The following is a 23,346-nucleotide window of genomic DNA, read 5'->3' as shown; positions in this document are numbered from 1 at the left end:
TCTCATAATCTGGGGGACCGGGTTCGCGTCTCCGCTCCTCCACATGCAGCTGCTTGGTGACCTTGGGCCAGTCACACTTCTCTGAAGTCTCTCAGCCCCACTCACCCCACAGAGTGTTTGTTGTGGGGGAGGAAGGGAAAGGAGATTGTTAGCCGCTTTGAGACTCCTTAAAGGGAGTGAAAGGCGGGATATCAAATCCAAACTCTTCTTCTTCTTCTGTTAGATTCCTCCCTGATTACTGGACCGCAAGAACTGGGAGGACTCAGGGCATCATCCAGACTGACTCCCACCGACCCACCACACTATTTTAGCTGGACTTTGGATGGGAGGGTGGGCTGATAGAAAAGAGGAGAGGGCCTTTTTGTAGGGACCAACACGGTGGCAACCTGTGCTTTAGAGCTCCAGGGATTGTTACTCTGACATTCTCTGAGCTTCAATTCACATCATTGGCTGGCCCTAGGAAAAAGCAGGGAGGTTCATAGACTCATAGAATAGTAGTATTGGAAGGGAACTCCTGCGGCCATCTAGACAAACTCCTGCAATGCAGCAATCACAACTAAAGCATCCCTGACAGTTGGCAGCCTGACCTTGGTTGAAAAGCCTCCAAGGGAGGAGAGTCTACCACCTTCTGAGAGAGTTCATTCCACTGTCAAACAGCTCTTGCTCTCAGAAAGTTCTTCCTAAGGCTTAGTCCAAATCTTCTTTCTGGCCATTTGAATCTGTGTCCTCTCCTCTGGAGCAGCAGAAAGCAGGCTTGCTCCACCTTCCATCTGACAGCCCTTCAGATATTTCAATAGTCCTGCCTCTTGTTTCTTTCCAGGATTCTCCTTCCCTGGTGGAATCTACACAAATATTTTTAAAAGTTCTGAAAATGTTTTTTTTAGAAAAGCGTTTAAAAAAATACATTGAATTTTCCATAAGGCTCACCATCACCATCTAGTGTCACATTGTATGTTGCACTTTGTTGTTGTTTAGTTGTGTCCGACTCTTCGTGACCCCATGGACCAGAGCATGCCAGGCACTCCTGACTTCATATTGCACTTAAAACATTCTATTTGCAGCTGTGGAGCTGAGTCTCTTGTGTGACTTGCTGGCCGAGTTCAGCATTCCTCCCCTAAGAAATGTAGGGAACGGGAGGGGGTGAGGTGTAATCTGGATTGTGCTGGCCTTTTCTTAAGGCTGGTGTCTCCAAAGGGGTCGCCCCAGGCAGAGGAGAGAGAGCAGAGAGCCACATCACTTGACACCAGCACAAACACATCAATTTGAGTTGAATTAATTTTATAATGAAATGATTTTAGAATGTTGTACTATTTTATTGTTGTTAGCCGCCCTGAGCCCAGCTTCGGCTGGGGAGGGTGGGATATAAATAAAATTTATTATTATTATTATTATTATTATTATTATTATTATTATTATTCATTTCCAGGACAATTCCTTCATGGAAATCATGTGAGGACACCCACCTAGAGCCAACATTTGAGAAATCTGTAAATAAATATCTAAATAAACTACTGGGGATTAACTGGGTCATGCGAACTGGAAGAACACTCCCCACTCCACCCGGAGCTTCCTGGACATGTGCAAGCATGAAAGATGTGCCATTTTGCTGGCCAGAGCCCCCTTCTCCTTTTGCGCCAAGTTGGAACCCTCCCCCAGCTCTTCCATTGCATGGCCAGTTCCCCAGTTCCCCAGCCCCACCTGGTCCCCTCAATCTTCCCACCACTCGCCCTGCCCTGGAGGAAGCAGCAGCTCTGATCTGGAGAGGGAGGGGGGAGAGAAAGTAAAATGGGGGTGGAAGGAGGGAGGGAGAATTCAGCAGAATTATTTTTGACTCTGGGAACAAAAATTGCTTTCTGGAAAGGGGGGGTGGAGGACAGACCCAACACAGTGGGATAAACAGACCACATCCTTTCTCTGAGATGTTTCCATCTGGGGAGAAATGTAACTCGGAAGGAAAACAGCCTGGCTTGAGGGCATGCAACATAATGTGCTTTGAAGGAAAAGAGGGGTAATTTGGAGTGTCTTTGCTTAACCCATAGATTTGAATCTCATGGTTTGCTTCTTGTTTTCCGGCTTCTGTGCTTCTTATTAGATCTGTGGCATAGATTGTTCAATAGTCAGGAGAGAGTCAGGAAATCAAGGTGTGGACTTTTATTTCATATTACAGTTGTACCTCGGGTTAAGTACTTAATTCGTTCCGGAGGTCCGTTCTTAACCTGAAACTGTTCTTAACATGAAGCACCACTTTAGCTAATGGGGCCTCCTGCTGCCGCTGTACCGCCGGAGCACGATTTCTGTTCTCATCCTGAAGCAAAGTTCTTAACCTGAGGTAATATTTCTGGGTTAGCGGAGACTGTAACCTGAAGCGTCTGTAACCTGAAGCGTCTGTAATCTGAGGTACCACTGTACTGTTATTTTGTAAGCTGACTGAAGTTTCCAGGCATCTCCGTGTTCAGCGCAGTGCTAGTCCAAACGGGAGCTTACTGGGGTCAGTGTCAAAACCCTACAAAACTGGGAGAGGCAATTTAACAGGTCTGCTTTGTTATGTAAGTTTGGGCCGTGGTACTTCGCTAGAACCTAAAAAGCTGGAGATGTATTTCTGGAAAGTGAGCTGAGGGGTCCTATCCCTCCTGTGGCTGGAGGTGAAATCCACAAGGTCTGAATGTGTGAGAGGGAGGACAATAGCCAGTCAGTTTGAGATATGGCCCTGGGGAAAAGAGAGAGGCCTGATTTGTTCTCAGCGAGAATCAAAGTAATGCCTTTGAGGACCCCCACCCCACTGCCAAAAACCTAACAGGGCAGCAGCATCTGCCGGAAGGTGAATGCTCTAAATTATACTCACCTTGTATACAGTATAAGGTAAAGGTAAAGGGACCCCTGACCATTAGGTCCAGTCATAGACAACTCTGGGGTTGCGGCGCTCATCTCGTTTTCTTGGCCGAGGGAGCCAGCGTACAGCTTCCGGGTCATGTGGCCAGCATGACTAAGCCGCTTCTGGCGAACCAGAGCAGCGCACAGAAATGCCGTTTACCCTCCCGCCGGGGTGGTACCTATTTATCTACTTGCACTGGCATGCTTTTGAACTGCTAGGTTGGCAGGAGCAGGGACCGAGCAACAGGAGCTCACCCCGTCGCGGGGATTCGAACCGCGACCTAGGCTCTGTGGTTTAACCCACAGCACCACCCGCATCCCTTGTATACAGTATATGTATTCAATAAACTTAGTATCACAGAAAATGCTGCAGTTTCAGTGACCTTCCTTCCAAGGAAACCTAAAGCAAGGTATACACACCCCACAAAATTACAATTACAAGGAAGGAGATTCTGACTCAACGTTAGGAAGAGTTTTCTGAGGGTAAGAGCTATTAGACGGTGGAACAATCTCCCTTGGGAGATTGTGGAGTCTTAAGCAGAGTTTGGGTGGCCATCTGCCATGGATACTTTAGCTGAGATTCCTGCATTGCAGGGGGCTGGACTAAATGACCCTCAGGGGTCCTCTCCACCTCTACACTTCCATGGCTGTATAAGCCCCACCATTACTGGCTCCTGGTTTTGAACGGAAACGGGTTTACTTACGTCTCTTGACACGAGACTCTCAGAATAGCCTCACACAGAGATAAACAGACAGACAAAACTCAGCTGCTGCTCTTTTTTGTTGATTTTACAATGTCTTTTTTTAAAAAAACACAGTCCCTATTTTGGAAAGGAATTAATACTTGGGACAGCACTGGATTATATATGTTTATTGGTTTCCTTTTGGAGGATGAGAGTCCAGACCAGTAAGCTGTGTTTATTAACTGTTGCAACAGGGTCCCCTCTCGCCACACGCAGGAGGCAACAGTTAATAAAGATCAGGTTCACTAGCTGCCTTGCTTCTCAATATTCTCTGATTGGCCTCTCTTATTTTCTCCTTCTGATAGGGACTTAAGAACTTAAGGACTCTATATGGGCTCTTGGATACCCCAGAAGGGAAAAGGAGCAGTATTTTCCTTATAACAGTTGCCATCGCAATGCTAATAAAAGAGTCTGGTGGCACCTTATATACCAACAAAATTTATTGTGCCAGAAGCTTTTTGTGGGCTGCACTTTATGGGGAACGGCTGCGGCTGCGTAGTGGAGCACCTGCCATCCATGCAGTAGGTCTCACGTTCCACCTGAATCATAGAATCTTAGAGTTGGAAGGGACCCTGAAGATCATCTAGCACAACCCCCTGCAATGCATGCCTGGGAGAGACTTCCTGCCTGACACCTTGATGAGCCACTGCCAGTCAGTCTAGACCAGGGGTAGTCAACCTTCTTATACCTACCGCCCACTAATGCATTTTTTTCTCGATGGTAAAATTTCCTTACCACCCACCAGTGTTGCAGTAACATGGGGCGTAGAACCCCCTACCGCCCACCTGGAATCCTGAAATGTCTGCTAGTGGGCAGGAGGGACCAGGTTGACTACCCCTGGTCTAGACAGAACTGAGACAAAAGAACCTATGGCCTGAGTTGGTGGAAGGCAGTTTCCCACACTGTCTTTTATTCACTTCACCAGCTGCAGAAAGCGCCAAGTGTGGTGCGTTCTATGAAAACTTATTAATGCTTTTTATTGTACAATAAATAAATGGAATAAACATCTTAGAGGAATATATAGAAAAAGCTATAAAATAAACTGTGTGATAAAATCAAGACAATAGAAAAAGTACAATGAGAACGATTGGACGTTTTTCACAAAAGACTTTATTGGATAAGAAATGATGCTGTATAAATAATTGCCTTTTTTAATTAATATTTTCTTGTTATTGTTAAATTCTTTTTTGTCCTTCTTTTCTTTCTTTCTTTCTTCTTTTTTTTCTTTTTCGTGCTTAACTCTGTTGTACTCACCTGTATTGTATGATTGTATTTTAAATTAATAAAGATGATATTAAAAAAGAAAAGAAAAGAAAACTTACTAATGCTGATTATGAACATCATTGGGTCACCCACTCCACAGTGGGTGGATGAGTCACGAAATCTGGAGGTTGTCTGCATTTCCATTCTCATTTCGTTTCTGGAATTGCGAGTTTGATAAAATTAAGCTCTGAAGGCTAACTGAACTGAATCCTGTCACATCCCTATGCACATATCCAAATAATGTCTTCTTGGAACTAAGTCCTACTGCTTTCAGTAAACTACAACCGTTTCCTATTCATAGAATTATGGAAAGGACCCCCCGAAGGTAATCTAGTCCAAAACTCTGCAATGCAGAAATCACAACTAGAGAAGCCCTGGCAGATGGCCAGCCAACCTTTGCTTATAAACCTTCAGTTTCCTGTCTTGGATGCTTTAGCTGAGATTCCTGCATCGCTGGGGTTGGACTAGATGACCCTCAGGGGTCCCACCTCTACAGTTCTATGGCTTCCTATAGGGGAGAAAGAAAGAAAAACCTCCAGTGAAGGGGAGTCCACCAGATTCAGTGGAAGCCTGTTCCACTGCCATACAGCTCTCATCCTCAGAAAGTTCTTCCTAATATTTAGTCGGAATTTCCTTTCTTGTCATTTGAACCCGTTGGTTCAGGTTACAAGAAAGCATGCATTTTCGGACTGCAGCCTCAGCCAGCTGCCTTCGGCTGCAAACCTGTGTGCATTTACACAGAGGAGGAAGTTTCACAGAATGCAACTGGTTGAGCTGGAAGAAACCCAGAGGGTCATTCAGGGACCACAGCTTTTTATGCTCACCATTGGAAACTGGTGGAATTCGGAAACACTCTGTTCACGACCCCGTTTCCCCTGCTCTTCTTCCAATTCAGTTTGACCAGAGATTTCCCTGGGCCACAGGTCCTTCCTCCTCAGCACCTGAGCTATCTGCTTGTCAGCAACATGGTGCAACCTGCTGTGATCATCAGCAACAGAGAACTGGGGCAGAGGCAAACTGAAGCCCTTGTCTGCCTGTGTGCCCTTGGAAGGGGCTGCAGTAGAATAATAATAATAATAATAATAATAATAATAATAATAATAATAATAAATTTTATTTATTCCCCAGCCAAGACCGGGCTCAGGGCAGCTAACACCAAATATAAAAAACAATTGATTGAAATACTGCTTAAAAAAACAAGATTAAAATACAACATTGAAACATTAAAATGCAGCCTCAATTCAGTGGAAACTCAATCAAAAACTTTTTGGGGGATAAAAACATCAAGTCTTCACCAAGGCTAAGAAGAAGAAGAAGAAGAAGAAGAAGAAGAAGAAGAAGAAGAAGAAGAAGAAGAAGAAGAAGAAGAAGAAGGAGAGGAAGAAGAAGAAGAGGAGGAGGAGGAGGAGGAGTTTGGATTTAATATCCCACTTTTTCACTACCCTAAGGAGTCTCCTTTCAAGTAGTGTCACAGAGCACATCCTGTGCATGAATAATAATAATAATAAAAATAAAATTTTATTTATATCCCTCCCTCCCCAGCCGAATAAGGTCCCTGGTTCAGTCTTCATCCTCATCTTTCATCGGAAAGGGATCCTCAGGCTGGGAAAATGGCTCTGTCTGAAGAGCTACTGCTGCTGTATGTCAGAACATGCCACACTGACCTCGGTGAGCTAGCTATATAAGGCAGCTTCAGTTCAACAGTTGAGCTTCTTGCAGCCCCCCCCACCCCTGTGGCAATGACAAACTGTCCCCAAGGGGCCGGGCTTGCGAGTGTGCTATAATTCCAGCCTCCTCCCGCCTGTTCAGTTCTGCTAGTGGCTTTCGTTGCAAGAAAGGGTCCACCTGGCCTCTGGTGCTAGAGGATGAGCTCCCTCCCAGAGTGACAAAGGTACAGGAAAGGTAGGGGATGCTTGCCTCTTGAATCTTAGGTGCGTTGCGAACCTGGGCTTTGTGTATCCCCCCCCGCACAAAAAAGCTGAGAATCCTTTCATCCTGTCTCGAGGCGTCTGCTCGCGATAAAAGGCACCGGAGCAGAAACAGGGAGATGTGATGTTTGTATGAGGCCAGACACTTGTATGGGGCTTTTTACCAAGATGATATCAAGGAGAGGCTGGGAGAATAACTTCTTGGGGTTGGTTTGCAGGCTTCTTTTAAGCAGAGGTTACCCAAGAGTCAATTTGCTTGTCTGCACAGTCTCATGGGCTGTGCAACCACTGTACCCTTAAAACACATTTTTGAAGCATATTTTGAAGGACATTTGAAGGCTCTTCTTATTTTCCCCCTCACAGAATTATGGGCAGTGCAGTTTGCGCCTGCATTGGTGGAAACCACAGGAGGGGAGAATGCTCTTGCACTCGGATCCTGCTTGTGGTCTTCCCATAACAAGCATCTTTTTGCCACTGTGAGAACAGGATACTAGACTACATAGGCCATTGGCTTGATCACACAGGCTGCTCTTACGATCGAAGGGTTTCTGGGAACTGTAACTGTGCAAGGTGAACAAGAGAATTATTTAAGGGACAGAACATGCTCCAAATGTGCTAAAGTTATGGTGTGTACACTGCCTGCCCTCTATAAAAACCACAGCAACCTCCATGTATCCTAGTGTTCCACTCAAAGTATTGTTACGAAGGTTGCATTCCATGCCCTAATCTCTGCAGAGCGATAGCAAGATTCCAGGGGGGTCCACAAGCTCACCCAGGAATGTGTTTCCACTGGGAAAATCAAGGCACTGTGAAGGCTAGAGTTTCTCTAAGAAACACTGTGCTGGCCCGAATATAAGCCGCACCTGCAAATAAGCCGCACCTTTAAAATTCAAAGGGGAGAGGAGATGAAAAAAGACAATACCTGAATATAAGCCGCTCCCTTAAAATTGGGTTACAGGCTGAAAACTGCTGTGGTTAGTAGAATTGTAACTCCTAGTCAATTCAAGCCTTCGGTCCTGCAAGCCCGCAAAAGTTAACATAGAATTGCTAAAGCTGCAAATCGCTATTCAGTTGCTACAATTCCGCAGGCATTCAAGCTCGCAAATTGGCAATAAAACATATATTTTTTTTGTTCTGTTTTACCATACGTCTGTTTCAGCAGTGATATCGTAAAAGCCAATTTTTGTAAGGTTGCGAATTTAAGCCGCACTTTAACTTTTCATGGTCGGAATTTGCAATAAATGTGTGGCTGATATACTGGCCAATGCGGCATGGTTTATTTGGAATACATTTACGCCGGAGGTTTTCAATGGGGGGGGGGTTGCAGAACATTATGCCCCTAGAGTGTCCCTCATTGCCCCCCTTCAGAAAGCTTAAGTCCAAAGCTGACCTAGGAAATTTGCATATGTCACAGTTCTGCAGATTGTATTTTCCCTTCATATCCCAGATATTATCTAAATGCTGCCATGTATTGATTTCTACCATTCACTGGCAGACTCTGGTACCCAAGATCTATGACAATATTCTGCTCTGTATGAATGGAAGAAGTGCTGGGGAGACAGGGCTACATAATATTTCCCCCTCTCACCCTTTCCGTAACTCAGGGAGAAAGCGCCATGAAAATGTGCAAACTTTGAGTCGCAGAAGCATTGTAGCATTGTTAAGATACCCCAAGGCTCATTGAGTCCAACTTCCTGCATGGCTCTGCTTTCCAGCTCCATATTTTGAACTCAAGACAGACAACCCTGGTGCTTAGATGAGCCTTTGTGATTCTGGCGCCTTCCAGATGTTTTCGTCCCAGACCATTGCCCATGCTGGCTGCTGAATGAGATGGAAGCTATTGTCCAAAACATCTGGAGACATCAGGTTGGCAAAGGTTGACCTGGTTGTTTCGGTAACCTCTGAGTAGGACGTGTTAGGCTGCTGTTCTGATGTCTTTGCAGTCAAAGGTAGGAAAGAGCAGTGCTTTTTTTTCCTTTTAAAAAAATGTTTAGGGATACTCTCGTTTTGACTCAAGAAAATCACCATTTTATAGTCCAAATCGGGGGAAATAAATACAGCAAAATGGACAAAGGTACAAAGATTCACAAAATGTTTAGGGGTATGCATCCCCCCCCCAGAAAAAAAGGACTGAGAAAGGGTGTGGCCACAGCAACTGGGTCATTGGAGAAGAGAGGCTGGCAGGCAGGCTGACCACACACATGGCGACTTTTGAACATAATGCAGCAGCACTGAATGCGTAGTGAATCTAATGCTCTGCTCTTAAAGGTAAAGGTAAAGGGACCCCTGACCATTAGGTCCAGTAGTGGCCGACTCTGGGGTTGCAGCGCTCATCTCGCTTTATTGTCCGAGGGACCCGGCGTACAGCTTCCGGGTCATGTGGCCAGAAGGACTAAGCTGCTTCTGGCGAACTGGAGCATCGCACGGAAACGCCGTTTACCTTCCCGCTGGAGCGGTACCTATTTATCTACTTGCACTTTGACGTGCTTTCGAACTGCTAGGTTGGCAGGAGCAGGGACCGAGCAACGGGAGCTCACCCCGTTGCAGGGATTAGAACCGCGACCTTCTGATTAGCAAGTCTAAACCACAGAGCCACCCGCATCCCTTCAATGTTCTGCTCTTAGTCGCCACTATTTGCTAGCCAGAGAAGTTCACCACAGCCAAGCATGGAGGTTGCATTTTAATTTGACTTGTGGTAATTAATAACTACTGCTTTTATGGCAGTTATTGATTTTATCCTGTCCTCTGATGTTCTTGTTGTTTTTGTTGTTAAAAATGGGAAGGTCCATAGCTCAGTGGTAGAGCATTTGCCTGGAAGCAGAAGTTCCTGGGTTCAATCCCTGGCATCTCCTAGTAGACGTGGGAGAGACTCCTGCCTGAAATCTGAGAGAGCCACTGCCAGTCAGTGTGGGAAATACTAAGCTAAATAGACAAATGTTCTGACTCAGTATAAGGCAGCTTCCTATGTTCCTAGTCATGGAATTGTAGAGTTGAGTGGGACCCCAAGGGTCATCTAGTCCAACCCCCTGCAATGCAGGAATCTACAACTAAAGACTCCCCAACAGATGGCCACCCTACTTCTGTGTTATGTACTGAGTTGAATAGGATCCAAACTGCAGCAGTCTGATTGGTCCTAGAACAATAGGATTCAGAATGCAGCAGTCTGATTGGTCCTAGAACAATGCAGCAGTATGATTGGTTGGCAGGAACCACCCAATCACGCTCCAGATAGAAGTGAATCCACAACCTGATTGGCTTACAGTAGAATTCCAGAATGAGCCAATCATGTGCAGCCCATTGTGTAAATAATGTATATAAAGCAGATACTTTGAGGGGACTTTGATTCATTCCTCCTCACCACTATGAGCTGAATAAAGAGCATGAAATCACTTTGCGACTCTGAGTATATTTCATTCTGCTTCAAAACCTACAAGCACGGAGAGTCCACCACCTCTCATGGGAGTCTGTTCCACTGCCAAAAGGCTCTTACTCCTGAGATGTAGTCGGAATCTCCTTTCTTGTAACTTGAAACCATTTGTTCAGGTCCTACCCTCTGGAGCAGCAGAAGAGATGCTTACTCCATCTTCCATGTGACATCCCTTCAGCTATTTGAAGATGGCTATCGTGTGACCTCTCTGTATTCTCTTCCCCAGGCAAAACATAACCCCTAAGGGTTCCTCGTAAAATCTGGTTTCCTGATCCTTGGTTTGAAGAACATGAGCTGTTCATTTTTAATTCTGCTCTGCTTTGGGGTTTTACTGACTGGCTTAAAACTGGACTAGAAATAAGTCAACTGGCAGGCCTGGGCATTACCCTCATTGTTCCTTCAACCCCTCCTAGCTAATGTTCATCCTGTTACCCCTTGGAATTGACTCCCTCTGCTTGGCCACATAGGAATGGGGAGCTGCCATTCTGGTTTCATGGGCTCAAACCCACTTGACTCCTTCTCTCTCCTTCCCTTTCAGCTGTGTAGAACAACACAAGGGCATCGCACCAGACATGTCATTGTCAGCCACCAACAGAACTCATAGCGACACCTTCTCGTTCATCTTGATGGGCCTACCTGGCCTGGAAGGTGCCCACTTCTGGCTGGCCTTCCCCCTCTGCGCCATGTACCTTGTGGCCGTGGTGGGCAACTGCACCGTGGTGCTTGTTGTGAAGATGGAGCCAGCCCTCCACACACCCATGTACTTCTTCCTCTGCATGCTGGCTGCCGTGGACCTGGCCCTCTCCACCTGTACCATGCCCAAACTCCTGTCCCTCTTCTGGTTTGATGCCAAGGAAATTGGCTACAGGACCTGCCTCCTCCAGATGTTCTTCATCCACTCTCTGTCCGGAGTGGAGTCCACCATCCTTCTGGCCATGGCAGTGGATCGCTATGTGGCCATCTGCCACCCTCTGCAGCATTCCTCCATCCTCACCAATGCAGTGACGGTGAAAGTGGGCTTGGTGGCCGTGGTGAGAGGTGTCGTCTTCTTCCTTCCTCTGCCCTTTCTGATCAGCCGCCTGCACTTCTGCGGCTCCACCAACCTCACCCATTCCTACTGCCTCCACCAAGATGTCATGCACCTGGCTTCGAGCAACAGCACCACACCCAATGTTGTGTATGGCTTGGCTGCCATTCTCCTGGTGATGGGTCTCGATTCTCTGCTCATCTTTGTCTCCTACGTGATGATCATTAAGACTGTCTTGCAGCTGAAGTCAAAGGAGGAGCGCCTCCGGGCTTCTGGGACCTGTGTGGCCCATGTGTGTGTTGTCTTGTCCTTCTACGTGCCCCTGATTGGGCTGTCTGTGGTGCACAGGTTTGGGAGAGACCTTCCTGTGCTGGTTCAAATCACAATGGGCAATGTCTACCTCTTGGTGCCTCCAGTGCTCAACCCCATTGTCTATGGAGCCAGGACCAAGGAGATTCGGAAACGGGCATTGAGGATAATGAGGATAGGGAGTGAGGGAGGTTCTCATTGACCCAGAATTTTCTTTAGAACAGATTATCCTAGAGTTATTTCACCAACAGCTCATCTGTACAGCTGTGCTTGGTCAACCTTTAAGATCACAGTCCTTGTTAGACAAATCAGGCAGAACAAAGCTGTGCACTGCTGCATCTCCAAGCCACTGTAAGTCAATGGCCATGTGTCCTTCCAGGCAGCTCTCAGTAGCTGCAAGACCCTAGTAGCCATGCTTCTTCTGTAGTTGCCACACCATTTCCTGGAGACTGAAGCTCATACCTGAAGGATCTGTCCTCTACCCAACTGATCACTGAGCTCCGTGGACAAGGGCCTCCTGCAGAAAGAGGCCCCCAAAAAGGTGTTTCTTAGTGACCTACCTCGGTGTTATTCAGGGATGTGTAACAAAAGGGTTGTCAACCACTATGTAGGTGATATGTGCTTTGGAATTTATTGTGCAGAATAGGAAAGCTCCTAAACCCACTTATACTCATTGTTGCTTGTGAGGTGGCTATAGAGAGCTTCATGCTCCTGGAAAGGCAAGGTAGAGGAGGACTCTCCCTGTAGGTGACAGAAAAGGGTCCCTCGAGAGACCCTCCCTCCCTCCCTCCCTCTCTCTCTATCTCTCTCCCACTTGCCTCATACTGTTGATAATAAATTGAAAAATGCATGATGGGTTTATTCCATAATTTTAAACAAACCGAAGTATAATTAACTTTTGGCAAACTGAATTGGGCCTCTGGAAATATTGTATGCACATTTCTTCCTACCTTTCTGGAAACTTGTTGTGTGGTGAATAAAAACTACCTTTTAGATTACATCTATCTGCATTGCCTCTTTAGGAGACTTGAATCCCCACATACACTTCAGAGGAAGCCTATCAGGGAAAGCTGTAGTGATGGTCACCAACAGGGGTAGCTTCAAACAAGGATTAGACAAATTTGTGGAGGAGGCTTTCAATGACACTACATCGTAAAGGGTTGGACTCTACAGTCCCTTGATTCCATGTGCAAAACAGCCTCAGCATAAAAGAAATGTCTGTATGTATTAGATTAGGGCAGATCCTTCAGTTTGGAATCCGTAGCTGGTTTCTCAGAGGTAACAAATTGGCCCCCAGGGACTGGGCTGTCTATAAATGCATCTCCTTTGCACAGCTGTGTTGGCTGTGTGAGGTTGTGCAGGCAGGGTTCACACAGCGACTGCTGCTACAGAGTGTTCTCTCGAAGGTATGTTGAGGGGGGTTTCTTCTCGGTACTAGAATCATAGAAGTATAGGATCATAGAGTCAAAGAGTTGGAAGAGACCCTGAGGATCATCCCGTCCAACCTCTTGCAGTGCAGGAATAGGCAGCTGTTCAATACGATACAATATGATACTATAGTCTTTATTACCATTGTCCCATACAGAACAACGAAATTGAAAAAATCTACATCAGACATTCAAAAACCAAGAAGCCTGCTATCCCAGCTATCCCAGCCTGGTTAACCCCCTAAAAACTCTGATACCCCATAATTAAATACAATATACTCCCATAGAGACTACCTTACACTGTGTTTAAAACCAAAATTGCATTTGGGTGGAAACTGTTTCGCAGGTGGCCAGTCCTGGTCTTTAGAACCCTGTACCTTCTCCCAGAAGGCAGAAGCTGAAAGAGATCATTTCCGGGGTGCGTACCATCCTGCGCTATCTCTGCAGCTTTCTTATGGCACCTGGAAGCGTAGATTTGATCCAAGGTGGGAAGAGTGCACCCAATTATTATCTCCGCAGTCTTTACAACCCTGGACAGCATTGTTTTTTTCCCTGACCGTGGGGATCAAACCTGCAGCCTTGGTGTTATCAGCACCAGACTCTAACCAACTGATCCATCCAACCCCACCGGGAACCCTCTCCTGCTTAGTCCGAAGATGGGCATTTTATTTGTATTAAATATATTTATATTATATCAGTTGCTGGGAACCACAGGAGGGTTCCTGTGTTCGAATCTTGCTTGCCGGTTTCTCACAGGCATCTGGTTGGCCACTGGGAGAAGAGGATGCTATACCAGATGGATCATTGCCCTGATCCAGCAGCCAGGCTCTTCTAATTTGAAGACCTGTGGGAAATGTTGAATAGCACTGTTGCTGACCACAATAGACTTCTTTTGACAAGCCATTATAAAACTCGTTCCATTAGATTTCAGGCACTGAGGGAAAGTTCATCAAGCAGAAGAGCTGGTTCGGTGCTTCTGGGAATGGCTATTGCAGGCTCCTGTTGCCAATGGCCAAGCTTGCCTCTTTTTAACAAAACCAACAAAAATGCTCTGCTGTGTTTCTTGTTCCCAGTAAGACCCTGAATGAGCCCTCAAGAGTCTTAGAATGGTTCTTTACTTGGATTCCATTTGGTGGGTCCTCAAGACCCCAAGGAGAAAAGGGTCTTTTTCATCCTCACAAGGCCCCTTATGCACCAGGTGGGGCGGGGAGTGGACCGCCAGGTACAATCCAAGACAACCCCTGGTGGACGCACAGTGTCCCAAGCTCACCCAACCCTGATATGCGGCAGTGACCACTGTCCATGGTCTGTGGCCATGTTGCTCCTCACCAGCTGCTCCTGGAGTTGTGGGGTGTATCTACCTGAAGACACAAATCGTTTCTAATCTGCACAACTTGCAGACTTAGCATATAGAATAAGAGAACAAGAAGAACATATGTTTAGAGAACATTGGAAGACGTTTATTGAATATACGGTGAATAATTGTATACAGCTGAAAACGTTGGCAGCATTAAGATCAATTCAACAGTGTAAATAGGTTTTGATGGATGCAATAATGGAAAACTGATTGGTATAGTTTTTGTAAAATATGCAGGGGTTTAAGATATGTAAAATGAACCACGGAAAGAGAAGAAGGGAAGTCATTCCTATCTTAAGGATGTAAAATGAGTATTTGAAATTGTAAAACTGAAAATTTAATAAAAATTATAAAAAAGTCACAAATCGTTTCTCAAACTGTCTTGCCCTAATGCCCAACACATCAGGCCTGAACGATGAGCCCTGCTGGTTAAGATGCATTGTGTGATCAGTAAAGAAGGCTACAATGGGGGGAGGGGGGAGTGACAGAGAACGAGAGAGACAGATGCTGCCTCATGGCTTGCAATTAGAGACGGGAGGGCATATTGGTTTCATGGAATCAAACCCAAATTGGCATTATGAATCGACCCTCTCCTTCTTTTTCAGGTGAGTAGCACTCACAGGGCTTCAAGCCAATCATGTCATTGTCAGCCACCAACAGAACTCATGGCGACTCCTTCTCGTTCATCTTGATGGGTCTACCTGGCCTAGAAGGTGCCCAGTTCTGGCTGGCCTTCCCCCTCTGCGCCATGTACCTTGTGGCTGTGGTGGGCAACTGTACCGTGGTGCTTGTCGTGAAGGCAGAGCCAGCCCTCCACACGCCCATGTACTTCTTCCTCTGCATGCTGGCTGCCGTGGACCTAGTGCTCTCCACCTGCACCATGCCCAAACTCCTCGCCTTCTTTTGGTTTGATGCCAATGAGATCAGCTATGGGAGTTGCCTTCTCCAGATGTTCTTCATCCATACCCTATCAGGCATTGAGTCAACCATCCTCTTGGCCATGGCAGTGGATCGCTATGTGGCCATCTGCCATCCCCTGCAGCACTCCTCCATCCTCACCAACGCAGTGACGGCTAAAGTGGGCTTGGTGGCCGTGGTGAGAGGAGTCGTCTTCTTCCTCCCTCCTCCATTGCTGATCATTCGCCTGTACTTCTGCGGCTCCACTGTCCTCACACATTCCTATTGTGTTCACCAAGATGTGATGCACCTGGCTTGTGGGGACAGAATGCCCAACATTGTATATGGCTTGACTGCTATTCTCCTGGTGATGGGCCTTGATTCTTTGCTCATCTTTGTCTCCTATTTGATGATCATTAAGACCGTCCTGCAGCTGAGATCAAAGGAGGAGCGCCTCCGGGCTTCTGGGACCTGTGTGGCCCATGTGTGTGTTGTCTTGTCCTTCTACGTGCCCCTGATTGGGCTGTCTGTGGTGCACAGGTTTGGGAGAGACCTTCCTGTGCTGGTTCATGTCACAATGGGCAACGTCTACCTCTTGGTGCCTCCAGTGCTCAACCCCATTGTCTATGGAGCCAGGACCAAGGAGATACGAGAAAGGGCATTGAGGATAATGAGGATAGGGAGGGAGGGAGGCCCTCATTGACCCAGATATACATATTTTTAGAACAGAATATCCTAGAATATTCCACTTAGCAGTGTATCTGGACAGATGTGCTTGGTCAACTTTTAAGATCGTGGTTCTCATTAGACAAATTGGTGCAAACAAAGCTGTACACTGATCTGCTGTATCTCTAAGCCTCCCATAATTCAATAGCCATGTGTCCTTCCAGGCGGCTCTCAGGATCTGTAAGACCCTGGTAGCCATCTTTCCTGTGTGGTTGCCGCACCATTTCCTGGAGACTGAAGCTCACACCTGATAGATCGTCTCAGCGCTCATACACCTAACCAATTACTGTGCTTTGCGGGTGAGGGCCTCCTGCAGAAACCATCTTATCAAGAGGTCCACCCCACACATTGAAGGAATCGGACCTTCAGTGTGGTGACGCCTTTGGATATCCCTGCCCTATATATGAGGCAGGCACCATCTCTGTTAAGACCTTCCTCTTCCATCAAGCATTTTAAATCTGCATCTGTATTGGAATTCTTTTAAATATTACCGTATGTTATTGTTATCTTGTTGTATGCCACCCTGAGTTCCTTTGGGAGGAAGGTTGCGATATAGATTTAATAAATAAATTAAACAAAATTAATACCACATCCAGGCTGCACTCAGGCTGCACCCCCACCACTGTGTTACATCACTCCGGTGTCAAGACATCCCAAAACACAACATACGTTGGGTAGGAATTTTCTCCCTTTCGGGTGGAGGGACGCTGCATAATGTTTAAGGTGTTTTTTGCTATTGTTTCTAGACCAGCTCCTGAAGAGGCAAGGAATCATAAGAAAAAATGGCACTTCCTGAGAAAAATGACCATATTTTCTTTTGTGTGTGTGTTGACAAGCATTCTGCCGCTCTGAGTTTTGGGTCATCTCCACCTGGGGAGATTGTGTTGCTGTTCCATTCTGTTAGATTTTCTGAGCTCATGTGGTTGGGGAGAAAGTTAAATAGCGAAAGAAAGGATTGAGGAGGGAACGCTGTGATCACAATATTGTGCAGATGCCCCGCAAAAAATGGGTCAACAAAGTGTGGGTGGTCCCAAGTAGGTGCTCATTGTAGAAGCAAATGGATTAGGTTTTTAGTTGTTTCGCTATCTGCATTTCAATCGATTAGGTTTTTTTCCATTGTTTAAATTCCGTTATGAATTACTATTTAACTATTATACTATATTTGTTTTTAGAGCGTTTGTGTTTGAGCCGAGCTTGCTTTAATTTTTGTAAGCTGCCATGAGTCCCAGTTCTGGGGGAAAGGCAGATAAATAATATAACAAATAAATACAATAACAGCAGTCCCCACCAAAGGGAGTTTCTTAGGAACCAACCTCAGTGTTATACAGGGATGTCTGAGAAAAGGGTTATCAGCCACTGTGTTGGTGATAAATGATACAGAATTCACTCCACAAAACAGGAAATTTATTTGTATCTTACTCATCTTTGCTTGTGAAACAGGCTAGAGAAGGTTTCCTGCTCAGGAAGAACAAGGATATAGTCTGAATGCTTCACCTGTAGCTCTATAAATCGCTTAATGTGTCAATACGAATGGAAGTCGTTAAAATTGCAGTTGCTGTATAAGGGATTGTTATGTTGACTGGAAATCAGTAACATTTTGGAATGCAGAAATAAAGTAAATCATCAAAAGATCAATTCTAGCACGTAAATGGTATGATTTGGCATCTGAATGATTGGTATTAGCAATTGTATTATAATTTGGTATTGTTATAATGAGGCTTTTATTGGATTGTTGTAATTGATAACTAATAAAAAATATCCAAAAGAAAAAAGAGAAAGTTTCATGCTCCAGGAAAGGCAAGGTGGAGAAGGACTCTCCCTCTCGATGGCAGAAAAGGGTCCCTCAGAAGACTATCTCCCTTAGAAGACATCTGAAGGCAGCCCTGTTCAGGGAAGTTTTTAATGACTGATGTTTTAATGTGTATTTTAAATCTTTTGTTGGAATAAATTCTCATTCTCCACATCCTCATCTCTCTGCCATTTCCCTCATACTGTTGATAATATTTTGAAAAACACACAATGGGTTTCTTCCATAATTTAAAACAAACCCAAGTGTAATTTACTTTTGGCAGACTAAATGGGCCCCTGGAAATACTGTGTGCAGATTTGTTCCTCTCTTTCTGGAAACCTGTCACAAGGTGGATAAAAGCTACCCTTGAGCTTATTGCGTCTGTCTGCGTTGCCTCTTTAGGAGACTTGAATCCCCACATATGCTTCGAGGGAAGCCTGTCAGGGAAAGCTGCAGTGATGGCCACCAACAGGGGCAGCTTTAAACATGGATGAAACAACTTCATTAAGAAGGAGGCTATCAATGGCTCTTAGCTGCAATGGCGACCTTCCATCTCCACCATTGGGCTCAGCAAGCTTCTGAAAATAGTAATAATAGTAATAGTAGTAGTAGTAGTAGTAATAATAATAATAATAATAATAATAATAATAATTTATTTGTACCCCACCCATCTGGCTGGGCAGCTTCCAACAAAGATTAAAAATACACTAAAATGTCACACATTAAAAACTTCCCTGAACAGGACTGCCTTCAGAGGTCTTCTAAATGTCAGGTAGTTGTTTATCTCTTTGACATCTGATGGGAGGGCATTCCACAGGGCGGACAGCGCTACTGAGAAGGCCCTCTGCCTGGTTCCCTGTAGCTTTGCTTCTTGTAGTGAGGGAACTGCCAGAAGGCCCTCGGAGCTGGACCTCCATGTCCAGGCAGAACAATGGGGGAGGAGACGCTCCTTCAGGTCTACTGGACCGAGGCCCTTTAGGGCTTTCAAGGTCAGCACCAACACTTTGAATTGTGCTCGGAAACATACTGGGAGCCAATGTAGGTCTTTCAGGACAGGTGTTATATGGTCTCGGTGGCTGCCCCCAGTCACCCCAGTGTTGTGTTGCTCCTGTCCTTCTAACAAGCTTCCCATTGGGACATCTGGTTGGCCGGCAAGGGTGCTGGATTAGAGGGACCATTGGCCTGACCTACTCATGTTCTTAATGTTGTCACCTCTAAACAAGTTGGCAGGAGCTGCACCTTCTCATGAGTCAAGTCATACATTATGGAAATGTCTCTGATTCTTTCCTCCATGGGTTGTTGGGCTGTTGTTTTTTGTTTTCTTTTCTTTTTCTTTTTTAAAGCCTAAAGCATCTTTTGGTGGGTGCAGAGGAGAAGGCAGGTGGGAGAAGAGGGCCAGAAAGATCTCTTTGGTACCAGTGGGGGAAATATGGTGCATATGGAAGCCGCTGGGTGAACAAAAACTGACTCTTGTTCGGGTGAGTCAATTACGTCCAGGGGTCCGGCACACTTCTCTGCGCCTCCTCTGCTCCTTCCCAAAGACCTTTGACTCAGCAGAGCGTAAAACACAGCGGAAGTAGAAGCTTGAAACGTTCTGTCGTGTGGTGGCAATAACTCAGGCTGATACGCAGCTCTCCTTATCTAAAGTCTTTATTCTCGTACAGATCAACACATCGTAAATCTTCCCGGTGAGACGCAACTCATGTTGCTCCTTTCTCCATAGAGCAAACATGCAGACTGAAAGAACACAGTGAAACCACTCCCTTTCCGTGTTCTATGCCCGCCCTCTCAGAATGTGAGGCGTCATCACTCAGAACTCTTAACCCTGTAAGTTCTGACTCTCTCAACAACTCTTGTATTGAAATGAAAATTATTCAGTCCAAAAATATGGCCCAAAAGTTTTACTTACTCAGAACTTAACTCCAAACAACTTAAAGCAAATAAAGTTACATTCCATTAGATGCATAATTATTTATACTGATCCCAGCCTAAGGCCTATCTTAGATTACAAATATAGTAGTATCTCGGGTTACAGACGCTTCAGGTTACAGTCTCCGCTAACCCAGAAATAGTACCTTGGGTTAAGAACTTTGCTTCAGGATGAGAACAGAAATCGTGTGGCGGCGGCGCAGCGGCAGCTGGAGGCCCCATTAGCTAAAGTGGTACCTCAGGTTAAGAACAGTTTCACGCTAAGAACGGACCTCCAGAACGAATTAAGTTCTTAACCTGAGGTACCACTGTATATTGCATCCTGAGCTAAAAATCAAAGTTCACTCTCTTCTCCACTGCAGCCTCCATTAGTCCCAGGCTGTTTGCTGGAGGCAGAGACTCACAGTCCATTCTCTTCAGCAGCTTGGAACAAAGAAAGCAACCCACCAAAGGTGGATGCCTGCAGATTAGCATATGCATAAACCTGTAACACAATCCATTTCATGTGACAAAACTAGAAAACATACAGTCCCATGATGCAGCCCCATTAATGATAAACCTGTTAGGCTCTTCTTTAGCTCCAGTGGAAATTTCCTGCCATGCCTCACATTACAATGCAGGCACATTATAGATATATTTTCCATTTCAATGTACATTACACAATTATGCTTAACAATTCTGACTAAACATTAGGAAGAGTTTTTTGATGGGAAGAGCTGTTCAACAGTGGAATGGACTCCTTCTGAAGGTGGTGGACTCTCCTTCCTTGGAGGTTTTGAAGCAGAGGTTGGGTGGTCATCTGTCTTGGGTGCTTTAGCTGAGATTCCCAGCATTGCAGATTTGGGATGCCTCTTTGAGTTCCCTTCCAGCACTACAGTTCTATGATTCTATATGCAAACAGCTTCAGCATAAAAGAAATGTCTAGATATATTGCATTGTGGCACACCCTTCAGCTGGTTCCTCAGAGGTAACAAATTGGTCCCTAGCGGCTTTGCTTTCTATAAATCTCTTTCCTTCTCTCAGTTGTGTTGGCTGTGTGAGGTCCAAACAGCGACTGCTGCTGGAGAGCGGTCCCTCAAAGGTATGGAGTGGGGGTTTTTTCTTGAGATTAGGGCAGACTTTTTGTTTCTGATAGACTAACATTCCCTTGAGACCTGGAACCCCCTCCTGCTGAGTCTGAAGATGGGCATTTTATTTGCCTTAAATATATTTATATTATATCAGTTGCTGGAAACCTCAGGACAGGAGAGGACTGCTCTTGTGCTCATGTTCTGCCCCCTAGTTTACCACAGGCATCTGTTTGGCCACCTTGAGAACAGGATGCTGCTCCTGGAGTTATGGGATGCATCCATCAAGCGCTCTTGTCCTACTGCCCAACACATCAGGCCTGGACAATGAGTCCTGCTGGTTAATCATGCAGTATGTGATCAGTAAAGAAGGCAACAATGGGATGGGGGAGAGAAAGAGAGTGAGTGAGAGAGGAAATGAGTGAGAAACAGATGCTGCCTTGTGCTTTGCTCTTATGGAGAGAACATTTTGGTTCCATGGAATCAAACCCAGTTTGACACTGTTAAACTACCATCTCTTTCCCTTTCAGCTGCGTAGAACAACATAAGGGCATCACACCGGACATGTCATTGTCAGCCACTAACAGAACTCATGGCGACTCCTTCTCATTCATCTTGATGGGCCTACCTGGCCTGGAAGGTGCCCAATTCTGGCTGGCCTTCCCCCTCTGCGCCATGTACCTTGTGGCCGTGGTGGGCAACTGCATGGTGGTGTTTGTCGTGAAGACAGAGCCAGCCCTCCACACACCTATGTACTTCTTCCTCTGCATGCTGGCTGCTGTGGACCTGGCCCTCTCCACCTCTACCATGCCCAAACTCCTCGCCTTCTTTTGGTTTGATGCCAATGAGATCAGCTATGGGAGTTGCCTTCTCCAGATGTTCTTCATCCACGCACTATCAGGCATTGAGTCAACCATCCTCTTGGCCATGGCTGTGGATCGCTATGTGGCCATCTGCCACCCTCTGAGGCATGCTGCCATCCACACCAATGCAGTGACGGCTAAAGTGGGCTTGGTGGCCGTGGTGAGAGGGGTCATCTTCTTCCTCCCTTTTCCATTGCTGATCATCCGCCTGCACCACTGCGGCTCCACTGTCCTCACACATTCCTATTGTGTTCACCAAGACGTGATGCACCTTGCTTGTAATGACAAGCTGCCCAATGTTGTATATGGCTTGGCTGCCATTCTCCTGGTGATGGGTCTTGATTCTCTGCTCATCTCTGTCTCCTACGTGATGATCATTAAGACCGTCCTGCAGCTGAAGTCAAAGGAGGAGTGCCTCCGGGCTTCTGGGACCTGTGTGGCCCATGTGTGTGTTGTCTTGTCCTTCTACGTGCCCCTGATTGGGCTGTCTGTGGTGCACAGGTTTGGGAGAGACCTTCCTGTGCTGGTTCATGTCACAATGGGCAACGTCTACCTCTTGGTGCCTCCAGTGCTCAACCCCTGGAGTTGTCTATGGAGCCAGGACCAAGGAGATACGAGAAAGGGCATTGAGGATAATGAGGATAGGGAGGGAGGGAGGCCCTCATTGACCCAGATACAATGCCCCACTCTTCTCCAGTCATGCCTTGCTGCCCTGAGCCATAAACACTGAGGTTCATTCTACTTTGCCTCCCAACCCCACTCTTACTTGAACATTGCTCTGGTCCTGACTACCATCTTATCCAGGGCTGACTTTCCAGACACCCACCTCCATGTCTCTGGCGGAGATTTCGCCTCCAACAGATCCTAAGGCCCATTTTGGGTTACCTGCAGATTCCCTTTGTCTTCATATAAACGTGGGCATGATAGCCATAGTTGAAGTCAGCTTTTGCAATTGTGAGACATGTGCTTTCCCCATCTCTCTCCATTGACCAGGGTCTGTTTCTCAGTACTGTGTGATCATTGCTCATGTGAGAGTTCCCGTCCAGAGGCACCATGGATACACAAAATCATGCATAGCTGAAAGCTGTCTGATGGAAGGGCAGGAACCTATTTCTCCACTGCCAGAGGAAGAAGAAACAGAGGAAATCCCAGGACGAAGAAACCTGGATTCCTTGGCTGTGGAAGAGAAGGGGAAAGCAGACAGCGAGAGAGGCAAGCGGAACCTGCAGCACGATTTCAGCATTTTTCTTCCACCTGCATCTCTCTGTCAGCCTCTCTCCTCCCTTCCACAGTTGGAGTTTCTTCCTCCTCCATCGACCTCCATTTCCTCACTCATTCTGAAGCCTAGGGCACCAGGGTTCCTTCTCCCTCTGTCTGCCTCCTGCCTCCCTCATGCCTTATTCTCTTCTTCTCCTCCAGTACAACCGTCACCTGGAAGTCTGGCTCTGGCTGCCCCAGCCAAGCTCTCATAAAGGAATTTGTGCAGGTAAAAGGTACGTGTGATGTGAGTGCACTTCAAATCAATGTCTCCGTTTTATCTTGAGGTACCTCTTAAGTTATGAGTGCAATGCCTGCTCCTGTGATGCCACAGAATACTGAGCCAGTGAATACGAAGGCAAGGAGCAGTAAGAAGAGCAGGGAGGTTGGAGGAAGGGTGAGCTAGCAGAGGAGAGCCATGAAGAAGAAGCAGAAGGGAGACCTCAGGGTGGAGGCAAAGAGGAAG

The 23,346-nt window shown here is 46.2% G+C and overlaps 2 protein-coding genes and 1 pseudogene across 3 annotated transcripts; all 3 read left to right on the top strand.

Annotated features, from left to right (window-relative positions):
• Nucleotides 1-6,694: 6,694 nt before the first annotated feature.
• Nucleotides 6,695-12,155, top strand: LOC310760866 (olfactory receptor 51E2-like). Its single transcript, XM_083610079.1, has 2 exons — nucleotides 6,695-6,768; nucleotides 10,771-12,155. Exon 2 carries the CDS (start codon nucleotides 10,805-10,807, stop codon nucleotides 11,768-11,770), a length of 966 nt encoding a protein of 321 aa, XP_083466205.1. The 5' UTR covers nucleotides 6,695-6,768; nucleotides 10,771-10,804; the 3' UTR covers nucleotides 11,771-12,155.
• A 2,834-nt stretch (nucleotides 12,156-14,989) lies between these two features.
• Nucleotides 14,990-15,952, top strand: LOC310760870 (olfactory receptor 51E2-like; the record flags this gene model as incomplete). The annotated part of the gene is made up of 1 exon (XM_083610082.1): nucleotides 14,990-15,952. The coding sequence occupies one exon, from the start codon at nucleotides 14,990-14,992 to the stop codon at nucleotides 15,950-15,952; it is 963 nt and encodes a 320-aa protein (XP_083466208.1).
• A 5,372-nt stretch (nucleotides 15,953-21,324) lies between these two features.
• Nucleotides 21,325-22,291, top strand: LOC310760869 (olfactory receptor 51E2-like; annotated as a pseudogene). Its single transcript has one exon. The product of its transcript is annotated as an olfactory receptor 51E2-like (transcript).
• Nucleotides 22,292-23,346: the final 1,055 nt, after the last annotated feature.

The sequence above is a fragment of the Podarcis filfolensis genome (assembly GCF_964270895.1).
Source record: "Podarcis filfolensis genome assembly, chromosome: 4".
NCBI classification, from domain to species: Eukaryota; Metazoa; Chordata; class Lepidosauria; order Squamata; family Lacertidae; genus Podarcis; species Podarcis filfolensis.
This window is presented reverse-complemented; position numbering and strand designations above follow the sequence as displayed.

Coding starts and splice junctions, on each gene's coding strand:
- LOC310760866 (XM_083610079.1), top strand. CDS start 10,805: ATGTCATTGTCAGCCACCAACAGAACTCATAGCGACACCTTCTCGTTC.